The 21,877-nt window shown below is 48.4% G+C and overlaps 1 protein-coding gene across 1 annotated transcript in view; it reads left to right on the forward strand.

The window, feature by feature from the left end:
• Window positions 1–9,193: 9,193 nt before the first annotated feature.
• Window positions 9,194–21,877, forward strand: part of DOCK1 (dedicator of cytokinesis 1) — a 468,169-nt gene continuing 455,485 nt past the window's right edge. The window contains exon 1 of the mRNA XM_034663641.1: window positions 9,194–10,258. Coding sequence (XP_034519532.1) covers window positions 10,033–10,258 — 226 coding nt within the window. The 5' untranslated portion in view covers window positions 9,194–10,032. The remainder of the gene's footprint in view (window positions 10,259–21,877) is intronic.

Here is a 21,877-nt window from a genome sequence, read left to right on the forward strand (position 1 = left end):
AAGTAAATCTGAAAGACCTACGGACAGTAGAATCAAAGGGTTAGAAGTAAATCTGAAAGACCTACGGACAGTAGAATCAAAGGGTTAGAAGTAAATCTGAAAGACCTACGGACAGTAGAATCAAAGGGTAATAGATAACCTGCTCCTTATTTCTGATTTGCAGGAAGTTGCCTTAATGGAATGAGCCGGTCTCCAGGGATCAGCCATCTCTGGGAACCTGGGACCTATGATGAAGCAGAGAAATATCATCCTGCTTGTTTTTACTGTAAATACACTCAGCATTACACAAATTCATTAAGAGATAACCATGGTCTGTCCTTTTGGGAAGCTTGTAATGGAAAGGAGGGGATAGCTGATGATTCCTCTGGCTGGGTACTTATTTATAAGGCATTTCTTTCCAGAAAATACTTAATAGATTACGTGTTTCACAGCCTCAGTATAGGCTCTTTTACTTTTCACGAGCACTTGTGATTTTAATTACTATCCTAAAAAATATTGATTTCCCTTCCTTTTCATCTAGAAATGATCATTAAAACGAACAAACAAAAGTTTAAGACCTTTTTTGAACTTACTTCCTTGCCTTACTTTCTTCGAAGGGCTAATTTGTTTGTGGTCAGGAGCACACACTCTTGGAGCCAGACTGCCTAGGATCAAATCCCAGCCCTGCCACTTCTTGCTGGGTGACCTCAGGAGGGTCAACCTGTGCATGCCTCTGTTTCTTTCTCTGTAGAACAGAGATGGTAATAGTGGGCTTGTCATAGGGCTGAGGTGATGGTTAAATGAGTTAGCATATGAAAGTATCTACCAAATGTTATTTAAGCTTGCGATCAATGAGTGGATTTTGGAGAAAGGCCTACATTCAGGAAATAATTACCAAGTGCCTACAAAATGCCAGTGCTGGGCTAGGCCTTGGGGTACAGTGTGGACTAAGGTAGATATGGAGGATGGCAAGTAACTAGACAACCATACCACAGCGTGGTGGATGGTAGGAGGGAGAAAGGACTATCACAGAAGGCTTCCTGGAAGAAGTGACATCTGAGTGGGTGATTTGAAGAATAGGTGTGAATTAATGAGATGGAGGAAGGCAGGTGGGAGTCATGTAAATATACCTGAAGGCCCAGAGGCACGAGAGTGCCTGGGACATTGACATTCAGTCTGGATCATTCCGAGGGTGAGAGGAGGATGGAGCAAGGAGCAAGGTGGGTGGGAGAGCTAAGCTGGTTATAAGCTTTACTGAGGGATCTGAGTTTATCTTCAGATCAGCAAATAGTTATTAAAGGGTTTCAAGCTGAGGGGCGCCTGGGTGGCACAGCAGTTAAACGTCTGCCTTCAGCTCAGGGCGTGATCCCGGCGTTATGGGATCGAGTCCCACATCAGGCTCTTCTGCTATGAGCCTGCTTCTTCCTCTCCCATTCCCCCTGCTTGTGTTCCCTCTCTCGCTGGCTGTCTCTGTCTCTGTTGAATAAATAAATAAAATCTTAAAAAAAAAAATAAAGGGTTTCAAGCTGGAGAGTAACCTCATCTGATTTTGTTCTAGAAGGATCCCTGGGTAGTTTGAAGAATGAGAAAGAGGAAGGAGAGGGGGTGGGAGGTCAGGCAGCTCCAGTGTTAATCCAGCCAAGAGATGGTGGTGGCCTGGGTGACAGCAGTGGCAGGAGGAGTTGGAGAAGCCGCTGGATTTGAGAAACATGGGAGTGATCCACGGTGTAGTGTAATGTTGTGACTGTCATGGAGGGAGCGGCGAGAGAGGCATGCAGACAGGGTGGATGGTGCTGCTGGTGTCTGGGATGGATAGTCCTGGAGGAGGGTGGACTCCACGAGGGCACAGGGCCTTGTTCGTGGCGGACATTCAGGAAGGCTTTGCTGCTTTATACGATGAGCGGTGAGCCCTCTTGGGAAGAGCCGAGTGTGATGTGCCTTCGCACCTTGAGTGTCTGTTGCCAGGGATGTCTGTGATCGTGGGAGGGGTAGTTTCAGTGGCGAGATGTGTTGGTTCCCCAAGTGGGCGGGTTGGGGTCACAGTCCAGCTGTGGGAGGGAGAGAGCACTGAGCGAGTAGCTGGAGGGAGGCATGTGTGCTGGGCGTGCTCTGGGGACTTGAGTTGGGCGCCTTCTGGACTGATGAAAGCAGAGAACGAATCCCAGCTTTGCCAGTTTGTCTGTATTAGTTATCAGCTGCTGCCTAACAAAGGACACCAAACTTGGTGGCTTAAAACAGTGTTTAATCATCTCATAGTCCTGTGGGTCAGGACTCTATGCATGGCTGTGCTGGGTCTCCAGGCTGATTCGTGAGGCTGCATTCCAGGCGAGGTCATGTCAGGGTTCGGCCGGGACGGGGTCGGCTTCCAAGGTCACAGGGCAGTTGTTGGCAGGATTCCTCAGTGGCTCTCAGCCAAAGTCCACGGGCAGTTCCTTGCCACATGGGCCTCTTCTTAGGGCAGCTCACAACACGGCAGTTGGTTTTATCAAAATGAGTAAGCTCTGAGAGAGACACGGACACACAGACAAGCCAGAGTCCATTATGGAACCTCATCACAGAAGTGACATCCCATGACCTGCTGTATGATATTGGCTAAAAATGCGTCAGTAGGTCGAGCCCACACTCAAAGGGAGGGGACCACCAAGGGCGTGAGCACCAGGAGACAGGTATCATAGTAGCCGTTTTGGAAGTCTGTCCATCCAGTCTTTGAGTTTGGGGTCCTCAGCCTTGAGATGTCCTGGTGACTTCATCCCATCTGGCTGTCATGGGTGCCCAGCACATGCCCTCCACACACCATGATGATTATACAGGAAGCATGGGTACCTCTTGGGGTTCCTTGTTGAAAAGGCGCAGGCAAACACGGACCTGAATTGCGCAGGTGCCTTGATCGGAAGACGCCCTCCGGAAAAAGAAAATGCTACTTCATGGACTTCAGTCTGTCTTTTATAAACTATCTTACGTCGAGCGGGGTTGACATTCGGGGAGCGGGAGTTGGTAACCCTTCCTGAGCACAGGTGAAGGCCATCCCCACTCAGGAGCACAGTGCCTGTCCTGAGCTGTGGGCTGGACCCCCGAGGGTGTGGTGGGAGCGATGGAGACGCTCCCTGGACTCCTCTGCACGGAGGTGTAGGGTGTAGGTGTAAGATGTTTCCCAGGGCCTGTCGGCTGTGCTGCCCCAGGAGTCCTGGAGCACAGTCTCAAAGTCATGGTTTGAGGACTTTGGGGCAACCACTCAGCTGTCCTGTTACACTGTAAATAAATAAAACTTTATTTGTAAAAACAGGCATCAGGCCAGATGGGTCTACAGGCTGTGGTTGCTGACTCCTGATGTATGGAATGAGCAAATAAAATGCCTCGCATGCTTTTCACTGACCCTCATTGATACACATTTACAGTTTTATGTTGTGTTTTATTGTCCCCATTACAGCGTGCGCACTGGGCTTGCGGCGACGGGATGGTGAACTTTGAGGGGCCCTGGGGGAGCGGTGGTTGAGGCTTTGCTTTCCTGACATGGCTGCTGCTAAGCTCTGGGACCTCAGACAAAGGATCTGGCTGGGTTTGTCTCTCTCTCTTCTCCCTGTCCCCCTCTCCTCTCCCCATCCCTCTCTTACTTCCTCTTGGTCCATAGCTGAGTTTTCTCTTGCCTTGGGCATCTGGACAAGTTAGATTTTCCCTGGTGGAGTTTATTGCACTTACCTCTTTGTCAGGAGTATTCCCACCTCAAAACTGGTGGCTGAAGAAGCTGAACCTGAGACCAGATCCTTGTCGGAGTGATTGACTGAGGGGGGCTCTCAGGAGGAAGCCGTAGGTAAGTGACAAGGGACAGGATGGGGAAGAAGCCTCAGCCTGACCCCACCAGGAGCTCTGTAGTCCAAAGAGCATCTGGGATTTGATCTCCCCTAGGAACGGAGTATGGCCTTCTGCGTTCCTGTATCAGTGAGTCACTGGCTGTGGGTCATGCTAGGTGTAATCCCCGCGTATTTCCCGGTGAGGGCATGCCTGGGGGAAGGGTGCCTGTGAGAAGGCAAGGCAGGGGTGTGGGGAGGCAAGGCAGGAGCTTGGGGGCCATGGAAGCCCCTCTAACCTCCATGCAGAGAGCTGGGCCAACCCCAAGGACGGTCCTCCCAGGATGGGTCAAAGGGATGATCAAAAATGAAATCTTTAATTTTGAAAGCAAGTTTTTTTGGGGGGGGGCTGTTTTTTTTTTAAGATTTAAAAATTTTATTTATTTATTTATAATTTTATTCTATTTTTTGAGAATTTTTTTAATTTTAATTTTTTTATTAACATATATTATTTGTTTCAGGGGTACATGTCTGTGATTCATCAGTCTTTTTTTTTTTTTTTTAAAGATTTTATTTATTTATTCTACAGAGATAGAGACAGCGAGTGAAAGAGGGAACACAAGCAGGGGGAGTGGGAGAGGAAGAAGCAGGCTCATAGCAGAAGAGCCTGATGTGGGGCTCGATCCCATAACGCTGGGATCACGCCCTGAGCTGAAGGCAGACGCTTAACCGCTGTGCCACCCAGGCACCCCGTGATTCATCAGTCTTAACACAATTCATAGCACTCATCATAACACGTACCCTCCCCAATGTCTGTCACCCAGCCACCCCATTCCCCCACCCCCCTCCACTCCAGCAACCCTGTTTGTTTCCTGAGATTAAGAGTATCTTATGGTTTATCTCTTTCTCTCTGGTTTCGTCTTTTTCATTTTTTCCTATCTTCCCCGATGATCCTCTGCCTTGTTTCTCAAAAATTTTATTTATTTATTTGAGAGAGAGAGAAAGTGAGCACGGGTGGGGGAGGGGCAGAAGGAGAGAGAATCTCAAGCAGACTTCACTATCAGCTCAGAGCCTGATGTGCAGCTTGATCTTATAACCCTGAGATCATGATCTGAGCTGAAACCAAAAGTTGGACACTCATCCGACTGAGCTACCCAGGTGCCTCTGGCTGGATTATGGTATTTGCATGGGTTCTCCAGGAAGATGCATGTATGAGTGAAACGCTCTTTAAACCTGGCCTTGCTGGGCTGTGCACTGGGTCCTTGATCTTCCTTTCTGGTCCTGAGAGGCCTGTGTTTGTCAGACCCTGCTGGGTGCAGGCTGGGGCTCTGCCACTGGTGGTTTGTGTTCTGTTGGCTGGGGGAGGCAGTTTCTTGGAAGCTCTGGTGGTCTGCTGGTGGAGGCAGCCCAGTGTCGGTGTGGCCGTGCACGGAGGGGTCAGCGGCCAGTCACTGCCATGTCTCAGGATTGCTGGTAAAGTTTTACCTAGTGGCCTGGACTGCCTGCTGGACAGGGCCACCACACACGCACTCTGTTGTTTTTTAAATAGCTTTATTGAGCTATTACTCATATACCATGCATTTTACTTATTTGAAGTGTGCAGTGGAATGGTTTTGTTATATTGCATTATTAATTCTTAAAAGTTATGGCGAGATCTGTATACTGAACCTTTACTTCTTGCAGTGGGGTCAGGGATGGAGCACTGGGAGAGGCCTTCCACGGCCAGAGGTGGAGCAGGAAGACTGCATGCTGGGTCAGTGGGCCAGCACAGTGGACCAGAGGCCCTGTTTCCCCGAACAGTCTTAGCCTCTTAAGAAACCCATGATTTGTGTATTCAGCTATTAAGCTACCATTAACCCTAAACTTTCCATCCTGCAAGTGTGTCTGAGCAACCCTGGTCCCTTGGGCTTGATTTTCCATCCTGTCCCTCACAAGGGAACCTTGCATCTGTCTGCCCTCTCGAGGTTGGGGATGTATGCTGGTGTGGCTTGTGTCAGCTCACCTGCCCTCCCAGCCACCCAGGGCAGTGCTGGAGCAGGTGGGAAGACCGGCCAGCCCGGTGTGTTTGCCAGCAAGCTGGCGAGCTGGGCTCAGATTCTCTTCTTACCCAGGCCTTCCTCCCTGCACATGCCTACTCTATACTCCCTTTATAACCACCTTTTTGCCTTTGCCCCTGGGGCCCTGGGCACTCATTTGGATACTGCCCACCTTAACCGGGCTGTGGTGCAGGTCCTGATGGGGAGGAAGGGCTTTCCTAACTCAGGGGTTCCACCTGAGTGGGTCCTTCTCTGCATCTGTTTGCTGCCCAGTCCTTGTTACCTTGAAGATGTAGGTCACGTGTACACGGTGTGCTGGGCCCTGGGGACATGGAGTTAACAGCCCCTCACTCCTGTGCTCAGTAGGCCTGGACAGGGACGTGGGAGCTTTAGGATGCCCCTAAGCCACGCAGTACCTTTGTAAATTACAGAAAAATACCCCCTTGGGGTGGGCATGCTGCTTGGCAAGCAGGGGGGCGCTGGATTTCAGCTCCTACTTGCCCCTTTGGCCCTGAGCGTTTTTTGTGCAGTCAGCAACCTACCAAGTTTGCAGAGGACGGTCCCGAGTGCGGGGGGATGAGGGTGGTTTCCATGATGGGATCCGTCCTTGCAAACCCCTTCTCTCCCCAGGGCATTGGTACATCCCCTGCTTTATTCCAGAGCAGCAGGGCAGAGCTGGGACGTGGATGGATTTCTCTGTGCTATCGTGCTCCAGGAACAGGGGGTATTGAATGTCCTTTTCGTGCAGTAACGATAAATTCGTGTTAGACAGGAAAATGTAGGAGTTTGACGGATGCAAGAAGGATCTGCAGTGGAAAAGTATTAGTGAGAATATTTCACTTAAAAAGGACTTGGTGACAAGGTTTGCTTGTGACAGTCCTTGTGTGATATTAGATGATATTTTGTGTGACTTTTGTTTTGACATCTTTCCGCTTGGTTTATGGGAGCTATTTAGGGAGCACCAGAGGGAGAGGAGCCAGGGAGGAAGAGCCACGTCCAGCTGCCGGCGGGGGGCAGCGCTCCTTTTGAATTTGGGCTGGGTGTTTTGTAGCAGTTGTTTAGGACGCCTGGCTCCCAAGCCTGGACTCCCCCGCCTTCCAGGCCTGTGACTTCGAGCCGGCAGCCTCAATCTGTAAGCCTCATTTCTTGACTTGTGTGATGGGAATGGTGGCAGTCCTACTTCCCCGGGAAGGTTTTGTGATGATTGCATTGGATTGTCCTCGAGAAGGATGCAGCCGTGGCCGTTCCAAGCTAAGGCCTTTGTAGCTCTCTTTGTCCTTTGGAGACCTGGCTTCCAGTTAGAGTCCAGTGGAAGTGTCTCTGTATCAGACCTGACTCTGCTTTTTGGACCGAGGGAGGTTGGTTCAGACTGTGAGCTGTCTTGGGTGGAAGAATCTTGTCGTGTTAGTCTCCACCTGCTTCGGTGCTCACCTGGTGAGCCTGCCTGAGGTTACATGATGCCGGAGGCTGCTCCGGCCGCTCAGCCTCCTTGCCCTGTTCCTGGCTCAGAGCTTTCTACGCAGAAATGGATGCTCTTAGGACCCACATCATAGGACTAGTTAGGGTGAAATGAGGAAATGCATGGAGTCTTTAGTGGAGTGTCTGGTTTTAGTAAGTGTAGAATGAAAGTTAGCTGTGATTATTACCATGGTGATGGGGATGGTGGTAGTGGTGATGGTGTTGTTACTGGTGTTGGTAGCAGTGGTAGTAGTGGTAATGGTGTTGATGGTGGTGGTGGTGATGGTGTTGGTGGTGGTGCTGGTGTTGGTGGTGGTGCTGACGATGCTGGTGGTGGTGGTGTTGCATGGTTATTGGTGGTGTTGATGGTGGTGGTAGTGGTGGTGTCCGTATTGTCGGTGATGATGGTAATGGTGAGCCCCCCATCTTTCTCACTGAATGCCTTTGTGGCAAAGGCCTCATGGGAACAGTGTGAGAAGAATATGCCTCATTTGTGGTTGGATTTTTCCCAGGAAACTGGTTTGGTGGAGGAAATGTTTTGTACGTGGGTTGGGGGTTGGAGGCCGTTGTGGCTTCTCAGTGGTCAGCTGCAGTACTATCTAGAGTGTGCTGTGTGCAAGTCAGATGGAACAACAGGGAATTTTAGGGAAATCAGTGTTTTCCACTGTCAGGCTTTTTAAAGTTAAAAATGGAATAAACAAATAGTTGAGAAGTATTAGTGCTTAGTGCATTAAAAAAATCCTGAGTGGATCCTGTCTGTTGAGTATCATGGCAGACACACTGTTGCATGCATTTTCTGGGATGGATTCTCTTCGCCTTCCCTTTATCCTCTTCTGCTTTTGTCCTGTTCAGCAGCAACTCTATAAGCAAGCAAATAGGTTTTTATAGCCTCTTGCTAAGTATTTCTCATCTCTTGCTAAGTATTTCTACCACGGTGCAAAAGCAATTTTGTTATGTGATGCTGTATTTTTATAGTCAATTGAAATGACTATTAAAATATAACATAGCTCGTCAGGCTCACAGTAGCTCTGCTGGAGAAACACAGCCCTTGCAAGATGGGGCAGCTGCTGCCTAGAAAGAGGCCCTCTGGAAGCTAGAGCTGAAGTCACGGGCCTGAGACCTGTGTGGTCACACAGGATCCTGCACTTACTTTCTTTTTCTTTCTTCTTTCTTTCTTTCTTTCTTTCTTTCTTTCTTTCTTTCTTTCTTTCTTCTTTTCTTTTCTTTTCCTTTTTCTTTTATTTTCTTTTTCTTTCTTTCTTTCTTCTTTCTTTCCTTCCTTCCTTCCTTCCTTCCTTCTTTTTTATATGGCAAAATGTACATAACATGAAATGGGCCACTTTAGTCATTCTTTTGTGTACCATTTAATGGCATTAAGGATATTCCTGTGGCTGTGCAACCATCGTCACCATCCATCTCCAGAATTGTTTCATTTTGCAAAACTGAACTCCGCCTGGACGACACGCAACTCCCCCATCGCCGGCCCCTGCCCCGCCCCCTGCCCACCACCATTCTGCGTTAATCTCTACAAGGCTGACTCTTCCAGGTTCCTCATCTAAGTGGATCATCCAGTGTTTGTCTTTTTGTGATTGGCTTAACTCACTTAACATAAGGTCCTCAAGGTCATAGCATGAGTCTGATTTTCCTTCCTTTTCAAGGCTGAATAATATCCCATCGTTCGGGTGGCTTGTAATTTGTTCATCCCTTCGTCTGTCCACAGGCACTTGGCTCGCTTCCACTTTCTGGCTGTTGTGAGTCCTGCTGCTATGAGCATGACTACAAATGTCTGTTCGAGTTCCTGCTATCAATTCTTTTGGGCATCTCCCCAGAAGAGGAATTGCTGGGCTGTGTTTTAATTACATTTAATTTTTCTTCCAGGGACTGCCAAACTCTTCCACAGCCGCTGTACCCCCTCACATTCCCATCAGCAGGGCACGGGGGGGGGCAGTATCGGAGGCTCTCATGCTGTTCAAGCCTAAAGGCCGTTCCTGGCTGGCCTGGGTCTGGACAGAGTGGCATTTGAGGAGTGGACAGGCAGGCAGAGTGAGACTGCCAGCATCTGTTGGATTGTTTAATGCCTCGTCTTAGATCTGTACTCAGGCCTGGGTGTCCATGCTCCATGTTGGGGAGCAGAGCCTGTGGCCTGCTCTGTGACGAGGGCAGCCCACCTGCAAACACCCCTGTCAACTAACCCATGCTGTCTTCTCCCATCTTTGGGCACTGTCCACGGAAGGCAGATTTATCAAGTGTTTAACTCAGGAACGATTTGTCTTGTGTCCTCTGGGAACGTGTGCAGCTTGCTAGATGGTTCAGACAGGATGTCAGAGGAGGCCCTGGGATCACAGGTGTCCACATGCCTCGTGAAACAGACATGACAGGCGGGTGGTCCAGGTCTGGCCGAGTCAGAATTGGCGCTCCCACTTTGAAGGCCACGTGGGACAGGCTCCCTTCCCATTTCCCCACTTCCCCCTTGCAAGTGTGGAAGTGTCCCTTTCTCCCCAGCAGCGCATCCGGGCCAAGTCGTGGCTGTCCAGTGTTGCTTCTCTTCTCCTGGAACAAGAGGGCTGTGTCTGGGCGGCCTGGCTGAGGGATTGCTCATTAGCAGTTAGCATCCGCAGTGAACAAACACATCTGAGCAGGCTTACCCCTTCCTTCCGGAGTGCAGCCCTTTATGGGGATTTCTGGAAGGTTGGGACTGCCCCAGGAGAGGAAGCCTGTGCTAATCGTGAACTTTGTGCCCTGCGATCGCAGCTGGTGCTGAGGCCCTGCAGGTCATGAGCATCTCCCCTCTGTTTGCTCTTGCAGAAATGACCGGACCCTGTTCTGGTCCAGCTCATCCAATGAGAGGAGCAGGCCTCAGAAGAGGAGGGCGGGGAGCAGGGAGGAGGGGATGGCAAAGATGTCTCCTGGAAGATGGTGAGAGAGCACTTGTTTCGCTTTCCACATGCGTTGCAGCCACAGGAAGGCAGATGCTCACTTTGCACTTGAACCCTTTTGAAGGTGAATCTGACTTTTATTGTGCACATGCTAGGGGCTAGCGACGGCTGGGTAGCTTTCCCACGCATGACGTCAGGCACACCTGTGGGGTGGTACCTTCTCTGTCATCAGCCTCTTTCACAGAGAGAGAAATGGAGCCTCATAGAACTTGTGTTACTTGCTCTAGGGTTTGAGCTGGGGTTTGGAGTTGAGCCCGTGTTTCATTTCAACGCTGGAGTGTGAGTGCACTACTCAGAGGAAATAGCTGGCTGGTGTGCAGAGGTCAGGAGAGTGTGACCTGTTGCATTGAGGGGCCTGCTGGCTTTGGAAATGGGCCTGTACAACTGGGCAGTGGGGGTAGTGTGTCCTGGGGCTGGGGTCCTGGATTGGGAGGTGTTGAGGGGCCCCTTTACTTCTCAGGTGCATCACAAAGGTCCGTCTCCCTGCTGTCGTCTGTGAAATGGGGCAATATGCGGACTAACGGTTGGAGGGTCCATTGTGTGGGAGGGTCAGGTCAGAGCACAGAGGAGGCGGAGTGCCTTGTCACCCGAAAGGCCCCTCCATAGGAGGGGGGTGATAGCTCTTCCCTGGAGCGTGTTTCTGGAAATGCGGGGCTGCAGGGGGCTCCCCTCCAGCAGCGCCCGCCCAGGTTCCATCACGAACAGCCCATGCATGCTCGGCTTTATTGTTTTTCCTCAAAGAGTGCTTGATTGTTTTTTAATCTTCAATTTTATATTTTATCAAAGCTAAGTAATATAACACTCAGGAGGAGGAATTGCAGCTAACTACAGAGGAACCGAATGTTTGCTCGGTGTGGAGTGCACCTTCCCTGGGAGTCCCAGCGTGGAGGGGTGCCGGCCCTCTGTGCCTGCCTGGGCCTGCTAGGCCCGCGGGCTGCCCTGCGGGTGCTGGATGCTTCTGCCACGTGTAGCTTCTCAGAGTGCAGACAGCTCTGATCAAGGCTGAAATTCCCATTGGTAGAAACCATGGCATGAAGTTTCATGGGAGAAGGTTCGGTGTAGCCTTTTGTTTAAATAAATAGTTCCAAGCGGGAAATAAATAGCCCACATGTCCATCCTCAGGGTATCGGACCGATACATTGGGATATATCGATACAGGGGAAGACTGTACACCATTAAAAAGAACAAACCTCTGAGAGGACCCTGTGGGTCCACTGGAAATGTTGAGCCAAAGAAGGCAGGCATAAAGAAGTACATATAATGTAATTGCTCTTACATCCAAGAATTGACCACACTCATTGGTACTTTTGGATTCCATTAAATCCAAGAGTTGATGGAATTGAGCTATGGTGAGACAAATCAGAAAGTGGTGTTGGAGGAGGGAAATTGCCTAGGAAGGGGCCCGAGAGTACTTTCTGGAAATCTTCTGTTGGGTTTATATGGCATATGGAACAATCTTACACTCATTGAACTGATTACTTAAGATAGTGCATTTTATCCCATTCGTTAAAATGTGAACGCCCGTGAAGGCAGATAGGTGAGCGTTTTCTCATTTGTCCCGTGGCTCGGTGCATTCACTTTTTTCTATATTCAGAGGTGCTGGATGCCTCTGTGTTCATGCAGTGTGCAGGGGTAGTGCTCCTTTGACCCAGGGCTTTAAACCCCTGTGGCTTCTGAAGAGCAGGTTGAAGGGAAGGAACAGCTTATGGGGACCACAGGTGGGGTTTGTCTTTGACATTTGGCACCTTGTGTGTTTTCAGGTCTGTGCAGAAGCCCGTCGTGGCGATGAGATGTCTTGACTTGCAAAAAAGGAAGATGGGGAGTATGCAGAGGATATTGGAGTTTCAGGGCTCTGTTAGCAAGAGCAGGCAGTTGTTTCCCAGAAGTCTGCAGTCATTTGGGGACGACAGTATTCGTGCACTGCAGTATATGCCACATGACCCCAGGGACTTCATCATGGTTTTAGTGGCTTTTCGTTCTCAGGTCGGTGCAGCTCAGCTCCTGTGGTTCCTCTCCACTCAGATCTCTTCTTGTGGAAGGTCACCAGGGAGTGGTCAGGGAAAGGGACAGCATTGGTGGGGGTGCTGGGCAGAACCCCGCTCAGAGTCCAGTGTGACCTGCTCAGTCTCTGCTGCCCCTCGGAGCCCTTCATGGTTGTGTGGTTTGGCAGCGAGGCTGAGCGTGTGTGGGTGCCCGGTGGGATCATTGGCACCGTTAACCCAAGTGAAACTGTGCTTTATTTCTGGGCAGATGGTTGGGACCCCCAGGACATGCCTCCCTGGTTTGGCTGTCGAGATGGAGGTATGAGAAGTTGGTTCTGCTAACTGAGACCCTAGTCTGGTCTTCAGGTTCTAATGTGACATCAGTAGAAATACAACTTCAGTGTTTTCCTGGGGATTTAAAGTTCAAGTAATAGTTTTGCCTCCTTGAATCCCTGTGTTGATGTGTTAAGTGATTCACTCAGTCAGCATTTGTGTCTCGCTGGGTGCCTGGTGCTGTTAAGCCTGTAGGCAAAGGTGGAAACGAGGCAGGGCAGCCGTGGGAGGAGGCGGGGAGCAGCGAGCTGAAGGGGTGAACCGGCCTCCCGTGTTTTAGAAGGACTGCTCGCAGAATGGGAAGCTGGAGGAGGGAGGCCCTCTTCACGGCTCGGTTTGACTGACGTCGGGCACCTGTGATGCGATGGGTGCATCCAGCCTGAGTAGCAGATGGGGTGGACAGGGGGTGCTGTGGAGCTCGGTGTGTGCTCCCTTAACACCGTGGGTGAATGGAAGTGACGGGAAAGCTTCTCCCCAGGTATGGGTGAGCTGCAGGGCCTAGCCCTGCAAGGAGGGGAGGAAAGGGCGTTCCAGACAGAAGTAAGCTTTTAGATAAAGACTTGGTGTGCATATGGGGTAGCACATGAGTACCTCTGCTTATGTTTACATAATGACAAAGGCTTCTCCCGAGTTGATTGCTAGCTTTATTTGTGACTTTCATATAGAATATGAAATAATATATAAACATATATTTTTATATATGTTTATAAATACACATGAAATGTATATTTATGCACATGTACATATATTTTTTTAAGAAAAACAAAGCATTCTGAATGTTCCCTATGTCCTTCCCATTCCTTATTTGTCACCACTAATATTAGACTGAATGTTGTGAAAACGGGAGAAGTGACCTTATTCTATGGAAGAAATCACCTGAAACTTTTCTGCTGAAGCCCAGGAAGAGGACTTTGGGGACATGACCAAGCGACGTTATCATTTAGTATCACAGAGAAATAGGTCTTAGCCCATTTCTTCTGCTCCTTTTTTCCCCCATTGCATCTGCAGTGGTGGGGACTCTGCTTGCCTCTGCCCTTGATGCCCTTGGGCCCTGGGCAGATTTTCAGGGTGCCCTTTAGGTGGAACCTGTTGGGCTCTCGGGGCCGGGGCGGGGGCGGGTGGTGGTGAGAGGGAGTGCAAGTCTGGCCAGGTCAACAGCACAGAAACTAAGACCTGCGTTCAGTCACTGGAGAGGTCCTGGCTGTGCGTGGTCCCCATCGGGAGTCTCCCTGGGACCAGCCCCTGGCTGTGGAGTCCACTAGGCTCACGTCCCAGTGTCCAGCGGGTCTGTCGTGTGCCTGTCTCTGCTGGGAGCCTCCCCGGGGCTGGCCCAGCCCCTTGGGATGGGGTCCTTGTCAAGTCCCCACGGCCAGGGTAGCAGCCGGGCTATTTCTCAAGCATATATTTTCCTAAGAGGCAGTAACCTTTCCGCCTTAAAGATGGATGATTCAGGAGATGAAATCTTTCACCCTATCTTGTCTCTGCCCCCTTTGCTGCTGGGCAAAATGAAATGCAAAAATAAATAATTTTCAGGTCAGCTAAGTCTTTTCTTATTTGCGGGTGGATCTGCAAAGACTGTCAATAGTGAAGTCAGGGTTTTCTCTCCTGGCACCGAGTTTATGAAAGACAAAAGTGTTGAAAAGTGGACTCTGATTTTTCCTGTCAGGGAAAAGCAGTAATGCCAACACCCCTCCACAAGCCAGTGTCTTTCCTCAGAAAGCCACGTGGTGTGGGCACGGTGACCTTTGGGGCGGATGGAAGCCAGGCGGTCGGTTGCAGGCTTGGTGTGGGCGAGGTGCACAGTGACATTTCGTTCTGAAGAAAGATATTAAAATATCTTTGAATTGTGTCTGTCAGTTCCATTAGAATTTGAGAAAAGACTCTTTTGTTCGTTTCTTCTCGCACTCTGATCTTCACCATCCCTCCCACCTGTTTCCATCCGAAAGGCAAGAAGAAATCCTGAATAGCAAACACCCGTCCTTTATCTTGCTGTGCCCCTGCTCGGTCTTGTAATTATTTAGATGAGTTCCTTGATGCTGATATTCAAACATTGCAGGAAATCCTGCCCTGGGGGATTTTATTGGCTATGAAACCATTTCTGTTCCTAAGAAAGAAAGATAGGAACCCAAAAGAAATAGCTCTGTGACTTTGAAACTTTGAAAGTGGTCTCCTTTTTAGAACTGTGGGTGTTTTCTTTCCCTTTCTCTCTCTCTCCGTCACACATACTTGGAGGTGTTCTTTGATCTTGAGCCCATCGCCCCTAATTTCTTCTTGCTTCATTTTCCCGTCTGAACCTAATGTGTCGAACCAGGTAAAGGAGGGAAGCTGCTACACCCACAGGGAGCTTGTAGGGGCAGCCGCTGACTATTTCACGGTGCCCAGGAACGGGAGATGCTAAATCCACTAGGAACTCCTCATTTTCTCTAGCAGCCTTTCCTTTTATTCTTTGCATCCTTTAAAATTATGGTAAAATATACATAACATAAGTTTACCATTTTAACCATTTGTAGGTATGCGGTTCTGTGGCATTAAGTACGTTCACATTACTGTGCAGTCACCACCACCATCCATCCCCAGAACTTTCCCGTCTTCCCCAACTGAAGCTCTGCTCATTAAAGACTAACATCCCAACCCCCTTCTCCCCCCAGCCCCTGGAAACCACCATTCTACTTTCTGTCTATTAATTTGACAACCGTAGGAACCTCACGTAGGTGGAATTTTGCCACATAGGTCCTGTTGCATCGGGCTTATTTCCCTTAGCATAATGTCCTCAAGTTTCATCCCTGTGACAGCAGGTGCCAGATCTTCCGTCCTTTTCAAGATTGAATAATAGTCCATATATGGACAGAACACATTTTGCTTATCCATTCATCCCTGGGTGGACACTTGGGTTGCTTCCACATTTTAACTGTTGTCACTAGCGCTGCCGTGGACATGGCTGTGCACATTATCTCTTCAAGTTTCTGCTTTCAGGTCTTTTGGCTACACCTGAAAGTGTAATTGCTTGGCCGTACGGTAATTCTAAGTTTTAAGTTTTTGAGAAACAGCTAGACTGTTTTCACAATGGCGGTACTCATTCACAGCCCCACCAGCAGTGTATAAGGTTTCCAGTTTCTCTGCAGCTTTGCCAACACTTATTTACTGGGTTTTTAATACTGGTCATCCAGCGAGTGTGATGGGCGGCCTCATTAACTTGACTGGTGATTGGAGCATCTTTCCGTGTGCCTACTGGCCGTTGGTATATTTTCTTTGGAGAAAGGTCTATTCAGGTCCTTTGCCCGTTTTTTTAAATTGTGTTGTTTGTTTCTTGTTGTAGTTGTTGAATTGTGGGGACTCCTTAAATATTTTGATGATCAATTCCTTGTCAGATATGTGTTTTGCACATATTTTCTCCCATTCTGAGGGCTGCTTTTTCACACTGTTGATAGTTTTCTTTGGTGCACCACCATTTAAAATTTTGATGAAGTCCAACATCTATTTTGTCTTTTGTTGCCTTTGCTTTTGGCATCTTATCCAAGAAATCATTGTGAAGTCCAAGGCCATAAAGCTTCTCTCCTATGTTTTCTTCTAAGGGTTTTATAGTTGTAGCTTTTGTGTTTAGGTCTTTCATCTGTTTTCATCTTGCCTTCCTCTCTCCCTTCTTCCCTCCCTGCCTCCCTTCCGCCTATCTATCTATCCATCCATCCATTTTAAAGGTCCCGCTGTGTGCCAGGTACTTTCAGCTGCTTGGGAAAATCAAGACTATTGGCAAAAGCAGTGCTCTGATTCAGTATGGCTCAGGGCTCTGGGAAACTCTAACCTTGCCTGAGTGGTATGCCTCCAAATCGGTGAGGGGGAAGGACTGGCTTACCGGCCATAGAAGCTAGTAATGGCATGGCTACCAGTCTCTTTTTGAAGATGGAATTTAGGAAACCCAGCCCTCAGCTCTAATACAGATTGGGGGTGCAGGGCTGGTCTCCATCCAGAGTAAAGTTCAAAGGAGATATATAAAATGTTCTGGTTCTTTCTTCACTGGATTTTCTATTTGGGTCCAGTGTGTGAAGGGGTTACTTCTTAGAGGACCAGGCTGTAGGGTAGCTGCTCCCAGTGACTGCATTGGGCCCAGCACGTCTTTCAAACCCCAGCACCAGCTCAGCACTAGACCAGAGCAGGAGCCCTCTAGCGTCTTGGGAAATACCAAGTGTATGTTTTTGGCATGGACCAGATAGCAGATGGGGGCGCCTTAGAATGAAGCCTTGAAGCAGGCAGAGACAGGGCCCTTGCCCTCGTCCCCTTAAGGATATGGTCTGCATTTCCCCCAGCCCTGAGAAGATGCATGCTATTGAACATTTTTCTCCAACTGAAGGCAAGACAAAGGGAATGAGATCAAAAACAGAGCAATTAATTTTCACGAATTGACTTTTTAAAAGAATTAATTAACTTTTAAATTGCTACTTGAAATCCTGAAGTTATATTTCAAGGGGACCCTGTGTGGGATAGAAAGAGCTGAGGAGATTTTAGAAGTAATGTGTGGTCAAGCCTATACCTTCAATGTTTTAAGGAGGCTTTGAATCAGTACCGATGGTGAGTTATCTCATTAGATGGAAGAGACCCAAAGCAGAGACAGTAAAGCTAATGGCTGTGTGTCTCTTTCTTATTGATTGAATAAGTTTCAGGCTCCTAGATCTGCAGAGGGCAGGGTCATTTTGAAGAAGAGGAACATGTACACTGTGTGCTCTCACTCTCTGGCAGACCAAACAGGAAGGAGTACTTGGTGATCTGGTTTAATTCTGTGAATTTTTATTGAGTTGCCTGCGAGGCATGGTCTTAACTACTGTGGGAAAGCCAATGATTAATAAATGTTTACTTCCCTCAAGGAAATCTGGTCTGGAGGGAGAAACAGATACTTAGATAAGGACTTCTGCAAGGCCATGGGATGTCAGAGAGCTTATAGGAAAGAGTTGTGGAGCAAGCAATTAATTTAGGTATGCACATACCTTTTTTTGGTCAGTGGAGAAAGTCAGAATTCAGGAAGGATCTGGAGAAGAATGTGAAATGAAAAATGGGTCTTGTAGGCAAGGGACCTTCAGAAGTGGAGGGAGGAAGGTATTTCCACGGGCAGAGCAGCTTTCGGAAGGCCTTGGAGTTGGGGGGGGGACTGGAGGAGTATGAGGCTGGATACGAGATTGGAAAGATGCGTTCAAGTCCCATCCCTCAGGGCTTTGGATGCTGTCCTGGAGACTGTACCCATTATTCACAAAGCCAAGGGAAATTGTACAGTGTTTTGGAGTAAGATTTCAGGAAGGTAACTGGTAACAGAAGAAAAGAGAGCTTATGTAAGGAGATCAGCTAAAATGCTGTTTTTCACTGCAGGGAGAGATGGGAAAGGCTTGGGTTAGGCAGTGTGGGATGCTGGAGATAGTCTGGAAGGGACACCGTGGAGTTCCAGGGCTGTCATCAACTCCCTGGGTCACCTTGAGCAAGTCAGAACTCAGCTGTAGGGATCTGTGTTTTCATCTGTTAAATTGGTTGATGGATGGAGGTAGTAGTTTTTTCCTAAGCCAGAGTAGTCAGGTTGGTTTTTTGTTTTTCCCTGAATTGGAATTATATTTCCTCAAATGCTTTCTCTTTACCAGTTGGGATGGTCCTATGACTCTTCTTCCTTTACTCTGTTAATGTGGTGAATTACCTTGATTGGTTTTTAGATGTTACACCAACCTTACATTCCTGGAATAACCTCAGCTTGAGTTCTTTGTGAGGAATGAGAAGTCCATCAGATGAATGCTTTAGACATTGTTGGACTTCAGAAACGCCTGGCCATCTTTGCCTGTCAGGGAACTCCAGGCTGGGTGTTGTGAGTTGCAGAGGGGCTACCAGGAGGGCAATCTGAGGTCCAGGGAGGGCTGTGGTTGACGCTGGCCAAGGATTGTGGAAGGGTCTGTGCATGGTGTTGGCCTTGAGGCCCTTCATTCAGGCTGGCTGTGGCCCTGTTCAGCTCCTCTAGGGGATGCTTAGACATGGCGGACTCCGGGCTGCTACAAACTCTGATGAAAGAAATGGAAGAAATTCTATATCCACTTCATAGGACTGTTGTGAGGTTAAATTAGTCTGAACATGTGAAGTTCTGTGTCTATTGCCTAGCCCAGTATATAATCAGTAAATGTCAGCCAGCATCATCAGCATTGTCACCACCACCACTATCATCATTGCCACTGTCATCATGATCACCACTACCACCATTACTGTCATCACCACCATCACCACTGTCACCACCAGTGTCACCATCAGCCCCATCATCATCACCACCACCACTGTCACCATCATCATCACCATCACCACCACCATCACCACCACCAACATCATCACTGTCATCACCAGCAGCACCACTGGCACTGTCATCACCACCATCACCACTATCACCATCAGCACCATCACCACCACCAACATTATCACTGTCATCACCAGCAGCACCACCGGTACTGTCATCAGCACCATCACCACCACCACCATCAGCACCATCACCACCACCAACATCATCACTGTCATCACCAGCAGCACCACCAGCACTGTCATCACCACCATCACCACCACCACCATCAGCACCATTACCCCCACCACCATCAGCACCATCACCACCACCAACATCATCACTGTCATCATCACCACCACCACTGTCACCATCATCACCATCACCACCACCACCATCAGCACCATCACCACCACCACCATCATCACTGTCATCACCAGCAGCACCACCGGCACTGTCATCACCACCATCACTACCACCACCATCAGCACCACCAGCATCATCACTGTCATCACCAGCAGCACCACCATCACCATGATTATCATGAGCATTGTCCCCAGTATCCCAGTGTTGTACCATCATCATCAGCAGCGGTAGTAGCTTCATCCACTGTGTCGCTGTTCGTCTTACGAATGATATGGGTGTAAGTGGAAGCCCTCTTCTCTCATTTTCGAGCCACATTTCTTTCCTTACATCCCCAGGCAGCCATTTTTAGGGTGATTAGGAGATTGAATAGAGGTGATGACTTTGCCTTTTCATGTCTCTGATGCGTATAAGCTAAGTGAGGCACAGACCAGAGTGTTAAATTTTTTTTTTTAAAGATTTTATTTATTTATTCAACAGAGATAGAGACAGCCAGCGAGAGAGAGAACACAAGCAGGGGGAGTGGGAGAGGAAGAAGCAGGCTCATAGCGGAGGAGCCTGATGTGGGGCTCGATCCCACAACGCCGGGATCGCGCCCTGAGCCGAAGGCAGACGCTTAACCGCTGTGCCACCCAGGCGCCCCCAGAGTGTTAAATTTTTATTTTGGGAAAAAAGATCCATGTGCTTACTCACTCTGGGCTGCTGGTGACTCTTCCAGAAGAAGAAAAAAAAAACAAAACAAAAAAACAACACCACCATTCTGGGAAAGAACCTTTGTGCTGGGTTCATCTCTGAGTCTTTCTCATTTCACTTTCTCATTTCCCACAGGCAGCATGGCAAGCTGCTACAGTGGGCTCTGCAGTCCAGGACCGAGAAATTCAGCTGAATGTGCGTGTATACCCAGTGACAACCGCTTTAGCCAGGCTATTAAAAAGGGCAAATGGGTTTGCGGGGGAGGAATATATCAAGCATACAGGCCATCAGCCAGATGGAGGTGAATCCAAAGGTGTGAGCGGACACAGGAGGGTCATATTCTCTGTGGACTTATTCCCAGATCTTAACAGATCAGAAAAATAAAGAAGACAAATGGGCAACTCACAAAGAGGCTGCCATCTTTGTGCTTCTGTCAAGTAAAGACATTTTAAAACGCAGATGTCATCTGTCATCATCATCTTAATAAATAAGACGTTTCTGCTCTTTTCTCATCCTATTCTCACTATCCAAAGAGGGACAGCTTTGAAAGGTCAAATAACCAGAATTAGTCTCTTATCTTGAATACTTCTGGGTTTAAGAAAAATTCATTGCATTGTGTTCGTTTTTCTGTCACCCAAGAATTGGGGAACCTCAGCCACGGACTGTCAGGTTTTGATGCCAGCTGCCTTCCGTGCCAAATAAATTAACCACAAAACACTCCTTTCGTGTTGTCTTCCGCATGCCTCCCTGTGTATTCCCCATGGCTGCTGTAACCAATTACCATAAATTCAGGAGCTTTAAACGACGCGTATTGATATTACAGCTCTGGAGGTCAGAAGTTCTAAAATCAAGGTGTGGGCTGTATTCCTTCTGGAGGGCCCGGGGAGGGGCGGATTCCACTTCATTGCCTTTTCTGGTTGCCTGGGGCCACCTGCGTTCCACCTGTGGCTCCTTCCTTGAATCATTGCAACCTTTGCTGCATCACATCTTCTGACTCGGGCCCTCCTGCCTCCCTCCTATGGACCCTTCTGATTGTACTGGTCCCACCTGGATAATCCAGGATTAGCATCCCCATTGGAGATCCTTACCCTAGACACCTCGGCAAGAGCCCCCTTTGCCACGTAGGGTAACACCTCACAGGGTTCCAGGGACTCGGATGTGGACATTTTTGGGGGAGGGCATCATTCTATCCACCATACTTCCCCCTCCTTCCCATTCCTTCGGCCAGTAATCTTATACAGTTGAGTTTTTCAGTTTGCTTTTAAACATGGGATTGTTTAGGCTGTGATACTAAGAACACAGGGCCAGGGGCTGGGCATCACTGTGGTAGTCCTACCTCTGCCGTGTCTTTTGGGGCCACAGGCATGAACCCTCAGAGGCCCTTTTCCCTTTCGTCTATAAAATCAGGGGTCTTTACGGCTCATTTCATAGCTGAATTTGAAGTTCCTTTTCCCATAACTGCTTTTGTCTGCCTACTTCAGAGAGGGAGGGGCAGGTACTTAGAGATTTTTGCGTGTGTGCCTTACAAATTTACATGGGCCTGAATGAGTTTATAGTGGACGTGTTCATGTTATTTTATTTTTATTATTTTTGATGTGTTTATTTTTTGCACGGCTCTAACAGAATAGGCATGCTGGCAGGGATGCTGTTAAGAACTGTGAGAAACGCATTTATGGCTCCTAAAGGCTTAGGAATATGGTTATGCTGAACCAGGAAACGCTGGCATATGCTCCGAGCTTCCTTTACCTAATGCAGTTATTTCTTGTTAAACTTCACCATAAAATGCTAAATAAACTTGATAACTACTAATAACCATTTATGTCAGTTGAGGACATTTAAATTTTATGAATTTTGGTGGAAATAGAGGAAAATACCTATGAAAATGGAATTTTCTACATGTATATGGTTTTTTACGTTTTAGGATTTTTGTGATCATGTGTTGGTCTGCTCACTTTGGTTTTTTAAAAAGGATTCTGGTAGGGATAGAAGTCTTTATTGCAGTAAAAACAAAATACTCCCGACCATA

Source organism: Ailuropoda melanoleuca, chromosome 6, assembly GCF_002007445.2.
Source record: "Ailuropoda melanoleuca isolate Jingjing chromosome 6, ASM200744v2, whole genome shotgun sequence".
Classification (NCBI taxonomy): Eukaryota; Metazoa; Chordata; class Mammalia; order Carnivora; family Ursidae; genus Ailuropoda; species Ailuropoda melanoleuca.